Genomic DNA, 20240 nt, shown 5'->3' with positions numbered 1-20240 from the left:
AGCATCTGAACGAGGTACTGAGAGATCATGTGCTGGGCAGTGGCTTAAAACTAACATATAAATATAAGCTGAATAGTTTATTTCGTGGCTCTGGTCCAGGTGCTACCAACTTTCAAATATAATTTTTGGACTAGTCATCGACTCATCGGTATTGGTCCACAGCAAGGATAAAGTAAACTTAGTCTTTGTTCCGAGGACTATTTCCTACGGCTTGTACCGTGAGTTCGTGTGCAACCTCGGGTCATAATGCGAACTATCTTTTAATATTCATCCTTTGGAACCTGCGAACAGTCAATGTGCTTGTTTTGAAGTCAGTAAAGAGGTTATGTGAGACAATTTGTATAATCTACAGGTATTTGTTTTCATGGTCGAAAGATGACCGCCATGAAGACAAATTTTCTTTGAGTATTAATAGAAACACATTATTATCAGTTTGTGTGTCTGAGACACATTATTTACCCAATCAAAGACAGTAACAAGTTTTTGTCCTAGAACTTTTTATTTTTTCTCCGACCAAATCATTTCTACAGGTGTTAATGAAAGTCCACTTCAGACCACTTTTGAGCTAGCTGAGGTGGTTTGGAGAGCGACAAATCAATTGTGTAAACTTCAGTTTCTGGCTGCTTGTATTCATGTACTTTAGTATTGAAGTATAATGGCAACAGTGCCGGATTTTACAAAAGATTTTAGGGATGGATAAAACACAAACAATATTTGGAAAAATTGTATGCAGACAATTTTCTTGATTTTCTTGCACTTTAGGACCCAAATTATCAAATAACCGATGTAAGTTTATTTTTAAATGTAATTTTTCAATATTTAAAAAAAAAAAAAAAAGTAAATAAATTGTATACCAATCAAAAACCAGCCAAATTTCACACAAGTGTGTGTGTTATTGCAAATTTGATAACTAACGGCTATCATATCAATAAAATATGTAAGTAAAGAAATATTTTCCCCCTTTTTACCATTCTTAAATGGTCTGGAAAAATATATAAATTGAATACCATTGATGTATTCAATGCGGAACAGCTTATTACAAACATGGCAAATCACTTTAATGACGTAACAAGAAAGACAAATTTACAAAATTAAATTCAAGACACATGACATCTACACATTTGAAGTGTTAAATCTAAATTGAATTGCGAACAGTTAAGGAACATATTATAATGTACAAAAACATTTAACTCAAACTGCATTAGATTTACTTGCAAGTTATGGTTTCAGTTACTGCAGGTGGTAGTTAAAAATAATCTTTGCAAAGTAATATTCATCTTCAACTTGTTTCAATTTCCATAGTTACAGCATCTGCAAACAGAAAATAAAAACAAAATTACATCAAGCTGCATTCGAAAATTTAAAAAAAAAAAAAAAAAAAAAAAAAAAAGAAAGAAAGAAAGCGAAACTTTGCTGATACGAGTATAGGATTTTATGATACAAAGTTATGAGCATTTTGAAATGCACAGTCAGTTGGACTGTGGAAACCATAGTACATTTATACAGTAGTCAAACTTGTTTAAGATGACATGGCATAAGATGTTTTCCAAACTAAAAAGTCAGAATAATCTAGCAACAAAAGTTTCACATACCATTTACTCTAACACTTTTAAAGTTATCAGATTTTCTCGCTTTATAAGCACTAACAAAAAATTTGTAATTTTCTATAATAAATCTTTGCCCAATATTTGCCAGAATGCATCACATTGTAATCAGAGAACCATTACACAACCGTGCCATAATTTATGTTTAGGTATCAGCAGACAGACGAAATTCAGTGGTTGTATTCTGTGATAAACCCAATGTTTGTACAACAAATTAAAAACAAGTATGGTTTTAGTTTTTTATTTCCAATTTTAAGTTCACAAAATAAAATACATTTTGTGTTTCGTAATGCAATGTACACTTAGCAAGTTTAGGAATTTATGAGTTTTAATGTGTCAATAAAATTCTTAAGAATGAAATAGATAAACTGTAATGTGAAATTCAAAAATTTATTTAAAAAAAAAAAACAACAGGATTTACAAGAATTCAAGACTCATTGCATTCTGTGGTAAGTTTTGGACCCAACTGGTACCACAGTGCTACCACACTGGTACCAACCTAACTTCACGTCTATATGGCTTACCGCCACTGAAACTGAATCATAAACCATATTTTATATGGTAAAAACAATAAAAATTAGTTGATATAATTATTAATAATAAAGAACCTAAAATAAAGTTTCTAGTAAATAATAAAAAATATTTATTTATTTATTTATTTTATTTGTAATTGTAACATGCCAACCGACAGGACAAAGCCTTTAATGGTTGGCACACAATTAGATACATATACACTCACAATAATAAACATAAATGAAAAACACAAAACAATACAATATAATACATATAAAAACAAAAGACAATAAAAAAAAATCAAACGTTACAATTTCGACAATACAGAACTAAAACACATATGATCATTAGGAACTAAGGATAATGATTAAAGTCTTTATCAAATTTATTAAAATTGGTTATTAGCCTAAAGATAATATCATTATTTCTGTTAACTGTACATAAAGTGGAAGTTAAACGACTGTTAAAAGGAGGTACTCTTAAACCGGTGTTGTCAAGTATATATTTACAGTTTAATTTGTTAGTATAACATTTTTTAATAAAAATAAAGTCGAGTAATTCTCTTCGACTTGAGAGAGATATCAGATTGGGTAAAGGAAGTTGTTTTTGAATAATAATATTTATTAATTTATTCTGTATATTTTCGATTTTCATATTATCGCACATATTGATGTTGTTCCAAATTACTGAGCAGTATTCTAGTTTTGACCTAATTAATGCTAAATAAAGTGATAGGATAGAATCAGTTTTGGTAGCATAACATGTGACATATTTAATTAAAGCTAATGTTCTTCGGGAACTAGAAATTAAATGTTGAACATGTTGGTGAAAGAACAATTTAGAATCTAGAATGATACCTAAATCTTTGAGAGAAGAGGATTTCTTAATTAAGGTGTTGCCCAATTTATAATCGTATTTAATAGGAAGGTATTTTCTGGTAAAGGATATTATTTTTGTTTTGCCTTTGTTGAGGGTCACAAGATTGGCTTTACACCAGTTATTAATTTCATTAATGTCAGTTTGTAATAATAAACAGTCATTAAAAGAGAAAATTTTTATACTTATTTTTAGATCATCTGCGAATAGAGTGCCAGAAGAATGATTCAGAATTTGAGTAATATCATCAATAAATATGTTAAAAAGTAAAGGAGACAAGGTACCACCTTGAGGATCTCCAGAACTAGCTATAAAATTTGAAGAATTGGAGTTGTTGATAGATACAAAAAAAGTTCGATTTTTAAGGTAGCTAGAAAACCAATTAACATAATTGTCACTAAGACAGAAATTATGTAACTTGCCTAATAGTAATGAATGGTTTACAGTATCGAAAGCTTTAGCAAGATCAAAATAGCAGGCATCTACCTGACCCCTGCTAATGACTTCATTAAAAATAGGATTGAGGAAAGTAATTAGATTGGTGGCTGTGGTAATTCCTGATCTAAAGCCATGTTGATTACTAGATAAACGATTTTTTAGTTGGAAATTATTGATTTTAAAAACTATTTTTTCAAAAATTTTAGAGAGACCATTTAGGGTCGGTTTTATGACCCCCGGCTAAAGTTCCGGCTAAAATTTAACCTCAGGCTAGCTCTTATTTCGGTTTTATGACTCCCTGTTAACGTCTACCTTACAGTTAAAGTCCCGGCTAACCTAGCGGGTGGATGAACCGGCCGCTAGTTGCTTAACCGGGGGCTAAGCAACAGAAAATAAAATGGCGATGTATCAGGCGAGGTTAGTTGTTGATAGTGATGATGACTATTTTAGGAATTCTATTGAATATTTGCAGGATGCAATGGAATAATTTATTACTAAATATAAAATGCTTCGCCGTATTCGTCAAAGTTTTATTAAAAATTACATGGCATGAAAGTGTAGTCACGCTTTTCTATTCTCGTCGAGTCGTGTATTATTATTTGACTTTAATTGATCACGAAGTACATAAACGTATGCAATGTATATAAACTTAAATGTTCGTGCTTAAGAATATGTGTAAATAAGTGAATTTTAAAATTGCAAAACGAGGGTTATTATTACCTATAAAATGCGTGTTTTCGTGGAAGTTGTATCTGTGAATTTTTATTCGTAATACAGTGGACATATGCCGGGAATGAAATGCATTTTATACGACTTCAGACGTGGTTCTAATTCAATGAATACAATTGCATGTGAAAATAAATGTTACCCAATTATCCCTTCCCTATTTTACAAACCTTTAGGTACTTATTATCTACCTGCCACGCAAGTGCAAAACGAAAACAGCACTGGAATTATTCTGTTTCCCGTATCCAAGTTTATCCTTTGATCCTATCGGCATGACTCTTTATATGTTGGTCTTGTTTTACATTATACTTGCTATTTTAATTTAGAATGTTGAAAAATCCTGTACATACCACAAAATACCTTAACATATCACGATGCAAACAAATTATGTCAGGTCTTGTAAAAATGTATTTCTTTCGTATACATTTTACAATCATAATTATTTCCCCAGTGAATATGTCTAGGATCTCTCGACCTACTAAATTAAAACAGCAAGCATCCTATACCACAAACTAATTCCATCAGGATCGGATTAATTTGGATACGTGATACAAAACTATTAGTACAAATATGAAACCTACACCAGTGAAATGAAAATCGACAAAGTATTTTCCCGAAACAGGGTCTATATTATTTGATTATGAAATAAATTTATGAAAGAAATAAGTGTTCTCTAGCAAAAATGTCTTATCCTTTATAGAGGTATTTGAGAAGCCCTCAATAGAAATGAATTTTACGTTTATTATTTTACTTCTTACCTCTATGACTTTGTCTTAGTCCTGTTATGAATTATATTTACCAGTATTGTATCTCTATGGTCAGGTCAATTTGGTTTTACTCTTTAAGTATTTTCATGTTTTATCTAAGTAATAATTTTATGAAATGTCTTTGCAAACACTTGTTAAACGGCTACGAATAGGAAATGAGCTTACACCTTTTAATATTGTTTTTGGGTCATTACTGAGGAAAGAGTATATGTGATTGGATGCTCGACTGCGCATATATTTTATTTAAAGAATTTAGTATTTCCAGTGTGATTTCGGAGAGTGTTCAATAGAGAAAGCTTTGACTGTTTGAAACAAATTGGAACTTGAGTTTCTGTTCTACTATCATGGGAGAAGGATTAGAGAGAAAGAGCTCCGTGATTTAGTCATAAATGAATGTAAGAATATCACGTAAAACATTGGTACGACGACTGAATAGCTAGAATATACGTGAAATTGATGATTTTATAATAAATACCGGAACTACACAATGAAGAAGAGGTAGTTACCGATGTTCGAAGCTCTACTAAAGAATCGACGACGACGATAAGTTTTGACTAACAGCATAAATAGAACTGGATCAACGACGAATTAAGAAGAAAAGAAGAAAAGGAATATCAATCTTCGAGATGGAAGGAGTTCGACAGCGGTAGACGGCATCGTAGACGGTGTACCGGAGGACATCATCCTTCTAGACGACTCCAGGTGACCGACGCCAGTCCTGCTGGAGTACCAGCAGCACGAGAGGAGGTGCATCGAGACGGAGACCCAACCAGCGACATCGGAGAAGAGACAGGTCTAACCAGCAACATCGGAGGAGAGACAGGGGTTCGGAGAGGTTTTCCACAGCCTCTTGGTATTGTAACGACGCGACGAGGTTTGTTTGCCCCATCCCCGAATTAACAAGAACAGCGAGAAGTTACCTGTCCTATTTTAATGGCAAGATATCTTAAACTATGATGTTTACGATCAAGACCTAATTTGAAACTCGCAAAACAACTTAATACTACTTAACTACGTAAAGACTTGTAGCTTGTACGTACTGGACCTGGTTAACTGACATTGATCAGTAATATGTACGATATCAAAGTTAAAATCTGTTAAAGTCATTAATTGTCTTGAATGTTTAAAGAATAGCCCCAGGTCCAGAAGTCTTGAGACAGTTTGATCTACCGAAAGAGACTGAGCTAGTAAAAACAAAGAAAAGACTAATTTGCCAGTTAAAATGTGTTTCAATAATATTTAAAATATTGAATGATAACCAAACTATTATTCAGTGATACAATTACGTAAAACGTAATTAGTTCTGAAAGACGTTTAAGTATAACGGATATTGAAATTTTGTTTAATGAAAAACCTATTTAAACATGAATAATTGTCTCAAAGGTATTTGTATGTTGCTTGCTAATCATTGACTCTGTCACTTTTCATGTTACAGTTGGATATGTTGCAAAAGAGTATTGTCACCCATACAACCATGATTTTGACCCTAGTAAAAAGTTAAATTTTCATTATATTTTATTTTTCCGATTGATAACCATACTTACATATCATGTGTATGTTAAACCAGATAGACAGAAATATTTAGCTTGGATTGTCTTGAAAGAATAATTAGTTTTTATTACACTGAGATCAGCAGTCATAGAGAAGTTAATGCTTTTAAACACACTACTTATATTTGTTGATTTTAAGGTCAGAATACTTACACCAAAGAGAAGGAGACATACTGCTAAGGAATTATACGACATTTTATTGTTTGGTATTCACACTGAGTCAAACTACACCAGTACATACAACTTGAGAATAATTTATTTTCACTATCAACATAACAAGACATATTTTAGTTAATATTCTGTAGAGGTTAGTAGTTGTGCTACATACACAATCACAGCACTAGTACTTTATAGAGTTTTCACGGCGCCCAACTAGACCACATTTTACATTATAGATATTGGCATTTTAGGAAATATACTCCATAGAGTAATTCTGAAAACACTTTAGAATTTTTGGCGCACAACGTGTAAGCCAACGTTAGGGACTATTTTATGATTTTTTTTTTGAACAACTCAAGACACTTTGAAAAATACAGACAGTAATTTTATTTTGTCAAGATGACAGACACAGGTAGGAAGTCATATTTTTTGAGAGGTAGCAATGACACTTCTGACTCTAGTCCTGAACGAGAACCTAGAGAAGTAGTACCAGAACAGCACATCGAGACTACTGGTATGGAGTCACAGCAGGAAATGGATTTGGGTCATTCGCCGCCGACACCAACTGTTACCCTAGATGCACTGTTCCAGTTCATGAATAAGGAGAAATTAGAACGGGAGCGTAAAGAACAGGAGGAGAAACTAGAACGGGAACGGGAGAAACAAGAACGGGAGCGTAAAGAACAGGAGGAGAAACTAGAACGGGAACGGGAGAAACAAGAACGGGAGCGTATAGAACAGGAGGAGAAGTTAGAAAGGGAACAAAAGGAGCGAGAAAACGCCGAAAGACTAGACAATTTAGTGCAAGTCTTAAATAACACTTTAGGCAGGATTGCAGATGAAACAGCAGAAATCAGGCATGACTTAACTGAAACACAGCACGAGATGCAACAGAAGTTTTCCAGTGTACACACTCGTATTGAAGGTGTAGAAATATTCAGTAAACGCACTGACGATAAAGTAGTACACTTAAGCGAGCGTCTAACAGGAAGGTTAGATATGGTAGAGGCGAAAATAGGGGAAATAGAAAGAGAATCCAGACACATCGCAACATTCTCGCCCCAACTAACGACTCACCACACTAGCGAATGTAATACCGACAAGGAAGACACGCCGGTAAACAAATCGATAATGATAGAAGCCGAGCGAAATCCCGCGAATATTAGTACTGCAATTATGTCAGCAGATCCGGTACTTACACTACACCACCCTTCTAAGAAATGGTTGGATGACGTTCCAACATATTCAGGGAAAAGTAATGAAAACCCTCGAAGATTCTTAAATCAGTTTGGAGAATATTGCCACACATTTAAGTTAACAGACGCAGAAAAATTGAAATGCGTTAGCCACTGCTTGAAAAACACGGCATATTATTGGTGGGAGTTGGCGAAAGATTCGGTACACGCATACGAATCGTTTCAGAAAGCTTTCATATCCCAATTTTGGAATACTCGTATCCAAAGCAATTTGCGAATACAGTTGCATTCTGAAAAATTCGAAAATCGTAAATTTCAAAATTTAGAGGCGCATATCAGCGATATGTACGAGAGAACTCGTTATCTTGATTGCCGTATGGAAGACGAAGAGTTTATTGCCATGATAATTTCGCAATTACCACTCAATTATCAATTACAACTTAGTGGACGGCAATACAGTAATATTGTAGATTTCAAGGAACAACTGTTAACGTATGAACGACTCGTTAAGCTCGATAAAACGGTAACGCACAAAGAAACTAACGAGCGCAAGAACACGAACCAACAGACACCGTTATACAATAACTGGCGCAACCGAAATGAAGGGCAGAACAGCGGACACAAACAACCTCAAATTCACACACTGAACGTTGAAAACTGCGGAAGTAATTGGTATCACAATAGATATCTAGGTCAGCGATATGGTAACGGATTTTATAAACCACAGTACTATCGTCGTAGAAACGAGAAGCGACAAGACAGACGCGAAAATGAATCACAGTGGGAGAATAAACGTCAGGAGGGGACAGTTAATTTCAGAGAGAATTCAGGCAAAAATCGAACAACGAAAGAACGATCGGCAAATTACAATAATCATTCCGGAGGTCAGTACAGCATAAATGCACAAACGTTTGTACCGTCTGAAAAAGGGAACAGCTTTAGCACCACCATTCACGACGCGCGACAAGGAGAAAGAAATTCATATTCTATAGCGCCAAGTCACGAGCAAAGCAACACGGAATGGCCGCGCATGCAATCTAGCAGAAGCTCAGATACAAACCAAGGAGGTAATAACACATTTTTGATTTCACCGAATGCAAATAATGGATTTGCTAATTTGTCACAAGAGCAAATTAGAGGATTTAAGGACAGTGCGGTAAACTAATTAGGGATGGCGAAAACCCGCTCCGCACGTCAGTCCCTAATTGTAAGTTAGACGGGGCTAGTATAAAATTGGATCCCGACGCAAATGACAAGAATAATTGTCGAAACATACACACCATTATGTTCAAAGAAAACGAGCGTGAAATTTTACTCAGCGAGCCCACAGAAACCGAAGTTCAAGCGAAACAAGCACTATGTCCGGAGATATCGTTAACTTTAAACGGAGTTAAAGTGCCTGTACTATTAGACAGCGGCGCAGAGATATCCTGCATCAGCGAAGACTGCGTAGCCATGATAGAGAGCACCGGAATATCATTACCGAGAATGCCAGTACCGAGTTTAAAGATTCTAGGGGTTACATCAAGGGCTAGTCCCATCATTAATCGTCAGACCTTATTGGAAGTAGAAGGTTTAGGTAGCACCAAGTACATTAATGTATTAATCGTAAAAGGATTGGCTAAACCAGTAATTTTCGGTGTAGACTTTCTAACTAGCCATAAAATAATTTTGAATTTTGCAGGTTGGATGGTAACTGCTATGGATGACACAGAAAATACGAAAACTACTGAAAATTGGGAAGTTTCGGAAAAATGCATTGCAATCATTCATAAGGAAACTTCGTGTATTAATAGTGACATAAATTTGATGGCGACCGGAGCTGATTTAATAGAAGCTGTAAAGGGAATTACCATGGTAAATGAAACCGGTAGAAAAAATCTTCTTCATGTCTTAAGAAATTTTCAAAATATATTTTCCGAAAAACCTGGGTTAAACAAATTATATACAGCTAGTATTCAGGTCATACCCGGTGAACCATTCCATAAAAAGTCGTATCCCATCCCGGCGAAATATTTGAAAGAGGCTGAAGAATATCTAGACTTAATGTTGGAATGGAATGTAATAAAGCGAGCGCCTAGCCCATTCACGAATGCGATACTCTGTGTGCGAAAGAAAGACGGAACAGTACGTTTATGCCTTGACGCGAGGGAGATCAACAAAATTACTGTTCGAGATCGGGAAAGTCCGAGACCAACAAATGATATTCTGCGATTATATCAGGGTGTCAAGTTTCTAACCACACTTGATTTGTCGGCAGGGTACTGGCAAATACCCTTAGAAGAAAGATCTAGACAGTACACATCATTCCTATTCAAGAACTCGCAGTATGTGTTCCAAGTCATGCCGTTCGGCTTATGTAATGCGGTAGCTGAGTTTACTCGTTGTCTGGACGAAACGCTAGGATCTGAGTGCAAAGGATTCGCGCGAGCATATGTCGACGACATTTTGATTACATCGTCATCATTCGAAGAACACCTGGAGCATATCGGCATTGTCCTAACGAAACTACGTGACGCAGGAATTATTCTGTTTCCCGTATCCAAGTTTATCCTTTGATCCTATCGGCATGACTCTTTATATGTTGGTCTTGTTTTACATTATACTTGCTATTTTAATTTAGAATGTTGAAAAATCCTGTACATACCACAAAATACCTTAACATATCACGATGCAAACAAATTATGTCAGGTCTTGTAAAAATGTATTTCTTTCGTATACATTTTACAATCATAATTATTTCCCCAGTGAATATGTCTAGGATCTCTCGACCTACTAAATTAAAACAGCAAGCATCCTATACCACAAACTAATTCCATCAGGATCGGATTAATTTGGATACGTGATACAAAACTATTAGTACAAATATGAAACCTACACCAGTGAAATGAAAATCGACAAAGTATTTTCCCGAAACAGGGTCTATATTATTTGATTATGAAATAAATTTATGAAAGAAATAAGTGTTCTTTAGCAAAAATGTCTTATCCTTATTTATTTGTTTGTATAGAATTACTTCGTTAGTTTTGGCTTAATATATAACCTAACAAAATCATGAGTTTCAATACAAGAGTAAAGTTGAAAACACACGGTTTTGAATCGTAAATTGTAATTTTATGGTTTAATACAAAGCAGGTTTGACGTCGAAGTAGTTTTTGGTTAATTTAATTATATCTGTTGCAAGATAAAGTTTGCGGCATATTTATTTACTGCAGCTGTAAACATTCCGAATCACAATAAAAATAAACAGCTGACTAACATTCTACCAGAAAAAAAACTGTCTTGCAACAAATGTTACCAAATTCTGGTTTATTACATTACCAACACACCCATTATTACACCCATTATTACACCACACGCATCGTCAGGTTCCGGTTAGCCAACCGCAGGCTAAGTATGGGTCATAATACACCCCTCGTTCGTTAACCGGAGGCTAGCCTAACCTGAAGGCTAGCTAACCTGAGGATTTAGCCGGAGGTCATAATATCGGCCCTTAATAGTGATATTGGTCTATAGTTAACCACATTTAATTTGCTACCGTTTTTATGAATTGGGATGACCTTTGCAATTTTCCATTTATTTGGAAAAACTTGGGTTCTTAAACTAGTATTAAATAAATGTTTTAATAGGGGTACTAATAAATTTGAACAGCCTTTCAGAATAAAATTAGGAATCCCGTCGGGTTCTGTATACATTGAGGGTTTTAGAGCCCTTATGCACCAAAGCACAAGGCTGTCAGAAACAGAGGGAACAGATATTGTATCAAGGAATGAATTTAAGGTGGGAACTTGGTAATTGACATTAGAGGACACATAAACACTTGAAAAGTATTCAGCAAATACATTAGTCAACACCACTGGATCACTAGATACAACATCATTAACTTTTAACGAATGCTGTTCATGATAACAGTTTTTTATTAATTTGACATAGCGCCAAAACTTCTTAGGGTTGTTCTTGATATTATTGTTAGTGGTTCTGGTCCAATTTATTTTATCACGCTTGATAAGATATTTGGTTTGTTTTCGAAAGAATGAAAATTTAGTATAATAGTACATACCGTATTTACCCATGTACCACCCGCCCCCATGTATGACCCGCACCCCTAATTTTCAACACACTCTCTAGGAAAAAATTTTTTTTCCACTATAATGTAATTTACATGTGCCAGCATAAATAGGGAAAAAGAGTCTGTCATTGTAACAACAAAGTAAACACAGAATTTGCTAGGTCGGCACGGTCCGATGCTGCTCGGCACGGTCCGGCGCTGCCTGGAATGCTAGGTCGGCACGGTCCGGCGCGGCACGGCACGGTCCGGCGCTGCACGGCACGGTTCGGTGCCGCCTTGGCACATCCCAGCGGGCGACGCAAGCTGTACACGCGGCGCACGACGTAGTTAACAATATTGCTTGTTTGCTATTCACCCGCGCTACAATATGATAGTAACGGGTTGGATATTAATATTTTCATTGTAATAAATGCTTCCAGCATTCTGTAATGTACGATAAATCCATTTTTTTCAGTCTTAATTTTTGTCCAAAACCTCAAATTCCGTGTATGACCCGCACCCCGATTTTTGAATGTTGTTTTTCGGAAAAAATGTGCGGGTGGTACATGGGTAAATACGGTATTTTTGTTTCTTCTGTAAAGTTTGTGAAAATGTTTCTTGGATTTTAAAGCTTTAATTAAGTCTTTTGAAAACCAAACAGGGTATTTAGATGGTTTGCTAATGAAAACGGGGATGAATTCATTAATATTGTGACATATACAAGTAGTTAATTGATCAACAAGATAGTTAACATCAGTAGATTTATAGAAATTTGACCAATCATAGTTTTTAACAGCATTGTAAAGACCAAGATAGTCAACATTTATATAGGACCTAGAGACTCTAGTAGAACTGACCACATAAGGAATGCTGTCAGATATTATTTTTAGAATTAAGGCAGGATGATATGGGTCTTCAGTGACAAGTGCTTCATCCGCATGAGATACTGAACATTGCGAGATGTTTGTAAAACAAAGATCTAAGAGGTTTTTGGATGATAGGATTGTATTATACTGAAATAGACCAAGACTAGATATAAAGTTTATAAGATATTGTGCTTTAGTCTTGATGTGCGTGTGCACGATGTTGGTAGTTAGATTATTGGTCCAATCAACACCTGGGACGTTAAAATCACCAAGTAGCACTAACTCATCTTGATAAGCAGCCAGTTTATCTTCTAAAGTCTCAAAATAAGATGAATAAATATTTGGTGATGTTTGGGGTGGTAAATATATATTGCCAATTATAAAGGATTTATTCTGAGACATTTTAACTTTTAACCAAACAGATTCAATTCCGGGGTAGTCCAGGTGAAAAATAGGCTGAATAGAAGTAAATTTAAACTTATTGACTGCTATCAAAACACCGCCACCACGATCTTTAGAAGTCAGCAAGGCGTCTCTATCATTTCTGTAGATTGAGTATTGGTCTGTGAAGTAGTGGGAATTAATGCTAAGATCGTTGAACCAGGTTTCAGTTAGATAAAATCATAATTAGAGATAATAATGTTTTCATAGAATTCTTTTGATTAAGTTCTTAGACCACGGACGTTTTGATAAAAAATTTCCAATTCCTTTGAAATAGGATGCACAAAAACAAATTACGGTGCTCCTCCTGGCACCGGAGACAGGTTCGTTACAGTGACACCAGCTGATAAGGGCTTCATGGGGATGACAGTCTTATCAGTGCTGACGGAATTATTTGATGTAGAGTCACTGGTAGCAATTTGTTCCGGGTGGAGTTTACCGTAGAAGGGACTGATTAAGCACCCACTCTGCCAGAATACTATGTTATTTATTCTATTAAAATCTTCTTCAAGTACTACTATGTGAAACAAAGCGTAAGAATCGAATTTGGTTCTAAGTTTCACTACCTTAACATGTGAAAGATTGAGTTCATTAGTTATGTAGTCAACTATCTCGTTTGCTTGAACAGAAGGATCAAAACGAGTAACAAACAGTGCTTTTGTTCTTCTCGGAACAGGCTTGGCGACCGTTTTAAGGGTAGGAATATTCCTTATACCCACTTGCATCGGTGTTTTCTTTCTTTCCGGCTCACGCTTGGATTCTGTATTCACATTCATTTTGGATTTTCGTGCATTTTGTACAACGGTGAAGCCGTCAGAGTCAGCATGTTGGTTGGTGTGGTTGTTTTTGGTGACATCACTTTTTTCCCGCTGCGTCGGAAGCAGGTCACTGGACGGACGCCCGTTACCCGAGACGCTCTGTGCTGCTACACGTTCAGTTTTTTTGTCGCTCGAAGACTTCATTAAAGCCTGACTATAAGATATCTCACTTTTATTTATTACAAACAAACTTTCTTTTATTGAGACGAGTTCTTGTTTAATCACACCCGTTTCAGAGCGGGAGTCGATAAGCAGACACTTAAGTTGAGCGTTTTCGTTTTGAAGAGCATCAACTTTATTACAAAGCAGTTCAACCTTTTTAATTAAATCATCGAGTTTAAGAGCATCTGGCTTCATTATTTCCAGCTTGGTTATCTCCAACGTGGGTATTGCCTGAGTTGCACTAGAACTGGAACCAGATGTATAATATTTACATAACTTGCCATTTTGTAAACAATATCAAAAGTTGAGAAATGCAATTCATTTGGAGGAAAATTAACATTACACTTGAGGTTACACTAGAACGCCAATTTTATATATGCTCAAGGTTCCACAGATTGCATATGTAAAATTGAAAGTGGCTCTTTTTGACCCCACCAAAGAAAAAATAATTTTTTTTTTTGAACCAAATACATCTGATTTTTTTTGTTATATTTGGTCTTATAAATTATATATGATTAAAGATTTAAAAATACAATAAAAATAAAAGACCTCCAGCTGCAGCATATGGATATGGAATGCTCTAATCCTCAGCGCTGCGGCTGGTCTCACATGTTTGCATCTGTTATGTAGCAAACATGAAAAAATATCTAAAAATATCTACTCTACATTACAGCGTATCATGCGGTGTATTCGTACCCACCATTCATACACAATGTTATTCCTACGATTGCGTGAATATGAATTCTTCCAGTTGTGAAAAGCATGTGGAATGTTAATGCTAATAACTTCTCATATTTTTATAGGCCTACACTTTTAGACATTTCTTATGTAAAATAGACAAGCAAACCACATATTTAGCCTCCTTTCCTCACTTATTTTGCCACCATTGATACTTTTCTCCTCCCCTTTTTAATTAATTCCACCCAGACACATCAGTAACCAATCTTTATGGGAGAGGTAAATGAGGAGGGGGGGGGGGGGGAAGGTGCAACAGAAGTATTACTGGTTAGACAAGACTTGCCAGGGCCTTGTTGATGAGCTGGAAGAATTTCATGCCTTGCATTTCCCTCATCCTCTTTATAAGTTAAATCTTTAACAGCTCACTATTAAAAATAATTACAAACACACTTTGATTAACAGAATTGAAGAGAACATGCACATACAGTGTTTAATTGCATAATCGCCGCACATCAAGTTTGAAAAGTAGGGGTGCAACGTTTATATGAAAAAACTTTTTTTTTGTTAGGTAAAGTTATTCTTAAAAACAAAACCCATTCATGGAAAGTACGTTTACTGTGTTTTATCGCATAATCGTCTCACATTTTATTCTAAAATCAAGTTTGAAAAGTACGGGTGTCACGTGAGAGAAAAAAATTTTTTGTTGGATAAAAGTAATTCATGAAAACAAAACCCATTCAAGGAAAGTAGGTTTATTTAAAAAGTTAAGTATAAAAGAGCACGCCAAACAATTTAAATTAATAAGTCATGCAACAAAAACCTTTCTTCAACTTTAAATAGAAAAACAAAATCTGTGATCCGAATGCGAGCTTGAATGAACGCGTAACTATTGTTGTAGTACACACCACGAATAAGTGCGGGCCATCGAATGTAGTTAACTCGGCACTCGACAGAGAACGAGATATCGATATTCGACTACGTGTGCGTGCTCTATACGGGAAGCAACATAACCAAACACGAATCATGCCAACTAGCGCTGGCTACAATTTTGTAAGTGGTACACCGCGGCGACGCAAACAAACATATAAAGGTTATAACGTTTAAAAACATCTTTAAGAGAAAATATACACATCAACAAATTTGTATTTCCATTAATTAAATAAGTAAGTGGTAATGTCAGAATAAATATTAGATTTCTACTTTAAAATACATAGTTTTATATGGAAAAAATACCCACACAAAGCTCTCGTTATCTAATAGCGGGACCAAAAACATCATGTCACGTTTACGTGAGAAGTTTTTTTATCCAAATTTTGACGCCCTAAAATATAGGTGCAAAGATTATGTAATAAAACAGGGTAGTTCAGAGTACACCTGCACTGTTTCATAAAAGTAATCATAGGCATTTGTGGTTAATAAGACCACTGCGCTGTAATGGCAAATACATTCATTAAAACGTAATGTACATTTGAATGTGAGAGCTCCGTGAATTTTTAAAGCCAATTATTTGTTTGTCTAGCAAGTTGAAAAAAGCTTAGTTAAGCAACTTTCATGCTTACAAACTGCATCACGTATGCCATTTTGATTTTGAGCCCTGTTCACAGCTTAGTTGAGAAACTACTTGCCTACAAACAGCATCACTAATACCATTTTTGGGCGCTTTTTATTGGCAAACCTCCCTAGCAGATGTGAGGAATACAACATGATTTAAGTAACTATGGATTGCTTGCTATAGCCATAGGGGGAGGAAGTTGCTACTCAATTGCTTTTCTTTCTTCTTTCATGCTGCACACGGTTGCAGTTGCTATGCATCACTTGCTGGTAATGTTGGGATGAAGAACGGAAAGGTGAGTGTAGTTCATTTGTGGTACAATAAATATGTTTAGGATACTGCTAAATTTTTACAATCAAGAAATTTCAAAGTTTATGATTTTCCAGCAGACTAATAAACAAAGTGTACCTATTTGAAGTATGTTTTTTTTTTTTTAGAGTTAATATCTGATGCCATTTATATATTTTTATAAGCTTTATTGTGATTTTTTTCACATTTTTTCTGATTAATCATAGATTGGTGTTAAAATTTCTGATTTTTCAACGATTCCTGAGAATGTAATCGCTGCTTCATTAAATCTGGGTTTCATAAAATTGGGATTCCAGTGTATTTACTGGATAATTTTAATTGTTAAGCGTAAATGTATTTGGGGATTTTTCACTTTTATTTGTGTTAAACTATAGTGCAATTTTTAGTGTGCCATTTTAAAACTTAACAAGACAGACCCATACATGTCAGTTGAAAATAAAATGCAAGCTCCTTGCTTTGGAACAAAAATCACACATTAATAAAATCAAAATTAGCCGTATGTTCGACAAACAAATTGCCGCTTTGCTTGGTGTTCTAGTTTCAACGATAAACACAGTATTTTTTTACAGTAAAACCCCTACTCTTTAGCAATATGCTATTGAGTAAGTAGGCTGAAAGAAAATCAATACAGTAAAATATGAAAAAAATTGTGTGTGTGCAAATGGAATGGTTCCATCAAAAGTGTCCTTAACATTCCAGTTGATGGCCCAATTTTAAGAAAGAAGCAGATAAAATTGCGCTGAAACTAAATGTGAAGTTCACTTCTTCAGATAGCTGGATAAATAGGTTCAAGAAGCACTGTGGGTTAGTCCACAAACAAGTAAGTGTGTCCAAGAGTATCTTACATGGAAACATTTAAGCTTGGAAAAATGAAATTCTTCCAGGTATGCTGTCAAAATACAAACCACAGGACATCTTCAATGTAGATGAATGTGACATACTACAATATGCTCACTGACCGTAACTAAACTATCAAAGGAGAAAATATTCATGAACTACCGCTACACCATTGAACTCTTCAAGGAACCACAGACAACTGCTTAATGGTGCTGTAAACTAAGCACATGACAACCCTGTTGTTACATCTTTAACGTAAAAAAAAAGTGTGTTAAATAGTCAAAAATTTGAAGGAAATCTGCCAAAAATTAGTTCAAAGCGTGTTGCCCTATGTTTCTCTAGGCGAGCACTGTATTGTCCATGGTGAAGTAGATGCCCCCACCCCCTGACTAATCCTCTTCACCCTCCTGCCACAGACAACAACAGTTCTGTTTCTAAAGACCTGAAAAACACGCAATTGCGATAAACTCAAAAACTAACACGATTTGTGATGCAATGAAGCTGAAATACAATTATTAAAATTTATTCCATATTTTACACATATTCCTACACAAATAGGCTCTCATTTTATTAATGTTAAGGCGTGGTTTATAAACAATGCAAGGGAATGCAACGACACAATAATGGAACACGCAATATTTTACAAGAAAATCACAGTTTTTTATAAGCATGCAAGTACCAACATCACCAAACCAACAACTTTAAATTGTAAAACAGTTGAAAACAATAATATTTCTCACGAAAACATACGAAAGTTTCAATAATATGATTTAAAAGTGTTATTTTCTTTCACTGCGTGAAAGCTAAACAAGTCAAATATCATATTTATAATAAAAACAACACCGTGGCCATTTACCCGCATAACGTCTGCATCTTAAAAAGTAAAAAAATAGATGAATAAAAAAAATTCCAATATTGCTGTCAAATGCAAGCCAAAACACAAAGAAAATGGAAGTTGAACAATACTTGCCCTGCATAGTTTATAAACCAGTACTCTAAAATGTGGTTACTACACTTTTTAGCATCTGGCATTTTTTTTTTACATTATTACGTAGTTTACAAAAGCCCTTCCGATCCTTAACAGTAGGAAGAATTCAGATAAAGAACTACATGCTCTACCACTTTTTGACAGCATCAACCACTACAGGTGTGACAGATGAGACAGAATAACAGTAAGGAATGTGGGCAGAGAGGGAGAGAGCGCCTGCTAATGGATTTTATGGCATACAGGGTACCTGCCACTTCTTTTCTCTCATATTCATAGGGTTTCCATACACTTTTGCTTACAAAGATGTTCCTGTTGGCCTGGTAGAGTGAAACAGCAAACATAATAAAAAGGCTAAAAGTCTAGCCCGCGTAAAGAGAAAAACATTATCAACACAATAAAACAATCCCAAGATTATTTATAAATTCCTGACTTTTCTAGATTATTTCCCAGTCATGTGAAATTCCCGCCACTCTCCCAGTTTTCCTAGTTTTCACGATTGGTAGACACCCTGATCTTATTTAAAAAAAATTAAAAAAAATTGATTGTCTGTAAAGTCGGTTTACGGATGATAGTTTAACGTGACGTCATAACAAAACATTGATGAAATGATTGCATACTTTTATGAATAAAATTGGATCATTTTTATTGAATTATCACTATTTTGTATGGATACAAAGAAGGAATGAAATGAAATCTACAGTTTAATTGATAAATTTACTTTTATTTGCACTCATTAATTCAAATATGTTTATTACTTTAACAAACAGATTATTTTTACTATAACTTTTATACATGTTTGCTATTTAACTTCTTCCAATCTGTGTTATTCTGTTAAGGATAGGACGATGACAGGAAAAGTAGGAAGCGAATGGGAGTGTTTCAAGTTTAATGTGCCTCAAAAAAGTCAAATCGATGGTTGTTCCAAACGAGTGGAAGAGAGATAGATGCGGCGCAATCGTACAATGAGCATAACGGGACAAAGCGTAACGGGACAATGAGTAATCCTTTTTCGTGCGTGCAGCCGACGTTCATCGATTTATTAGACGTCACGTCAAAAACACGACCTAATAGCTTGATGGTAGAAAATAAACATGGCACCATTTCCAAATGAAAGAAACAGAATATTAGCAGGAGAGCCAACACCAACAGTACTTTTCATGAACGTTTGTTATCATTTGTTAAACAATAAAATTAATATTCCAAACATTTATTTCAATTATAATCTTTTTTGACGTGCCGTCTAATAAATCAATGAATGCTGGCTGCACGCACGAAAAAGTGTCCCTTTACGCTGTGTCCCGTTACGCTCATTGTTCCGTTACGCTGTGTTCCATTACTCTGTCGGCGAGTGCAGTAATAATAGGTTATGTTACAATTGACTAAAAAATTATGGTGATTCATATAATTGATGATAGATATTTGATTACAGTTTATTTACATGAAAACTTGTTCATAATTATATTTAAATTTTATAGCTAAACGCCAGTTTTTAAAATTAATTACAAGTCATCTACACGTGAACTGTTTCGTCGACTGTTTATAAAGTTAAGTGAAAAGTTAATGTGGTTTTCATTGCTTATTACAACAACAATTTCGGAAATAAAGGTTAATTATTCTTGCATTTTAAAATCTGATTACTAGTATAATTTCAAGTATTTATTCTTTTATTATTAAAATAAAAATGATTCAATTTTATTCATAAAAGTATGCAA

The 20240-nt window shown here is 34.9% G+C and overlaps 1 protein-coding gene across 1 annotated transcript in view; it reads right to left on the bottom strand.

Annotated features, from left to right (window-relative positions):
* Positions 1–1036: 1036 nt before the first annotated feature.
* Positions 1037–20240, bottom strand: part of LOC134527754 (ruvB-like 2) — a 100297-nt gene continuing 81093 nt past the window's right edge. Inside the window, 1 exon segment of the mRNA XM_063360683.1 lies at positions 1037–1311. Within this exon segment, the coding sequence (XP_063216753.1) occupies positions 1280–1311 (32 nt within the window). The 3' untranslated portion in view covers positions 1037–1279.

Source organism: Bacillus rossius, chromosome 1 (assembly GCF_032445375.1).
Source record: "Bacillus rossius redtenbacheri isolate Brsri chromosome 1, Brsri_v3, whole genome shotgun sequence".
NCBI classification, from domain to species: Eukaryota; Metazoa; Arthropoda; class Insecta; order Phasmatodea; family Bacillidae; genus Bacillus; species Bacillus rossius.
Note: the sequence above shows the minus strand (reverse complement) of the source record. Positions and strands in the feature narration are given on the sequence as shown.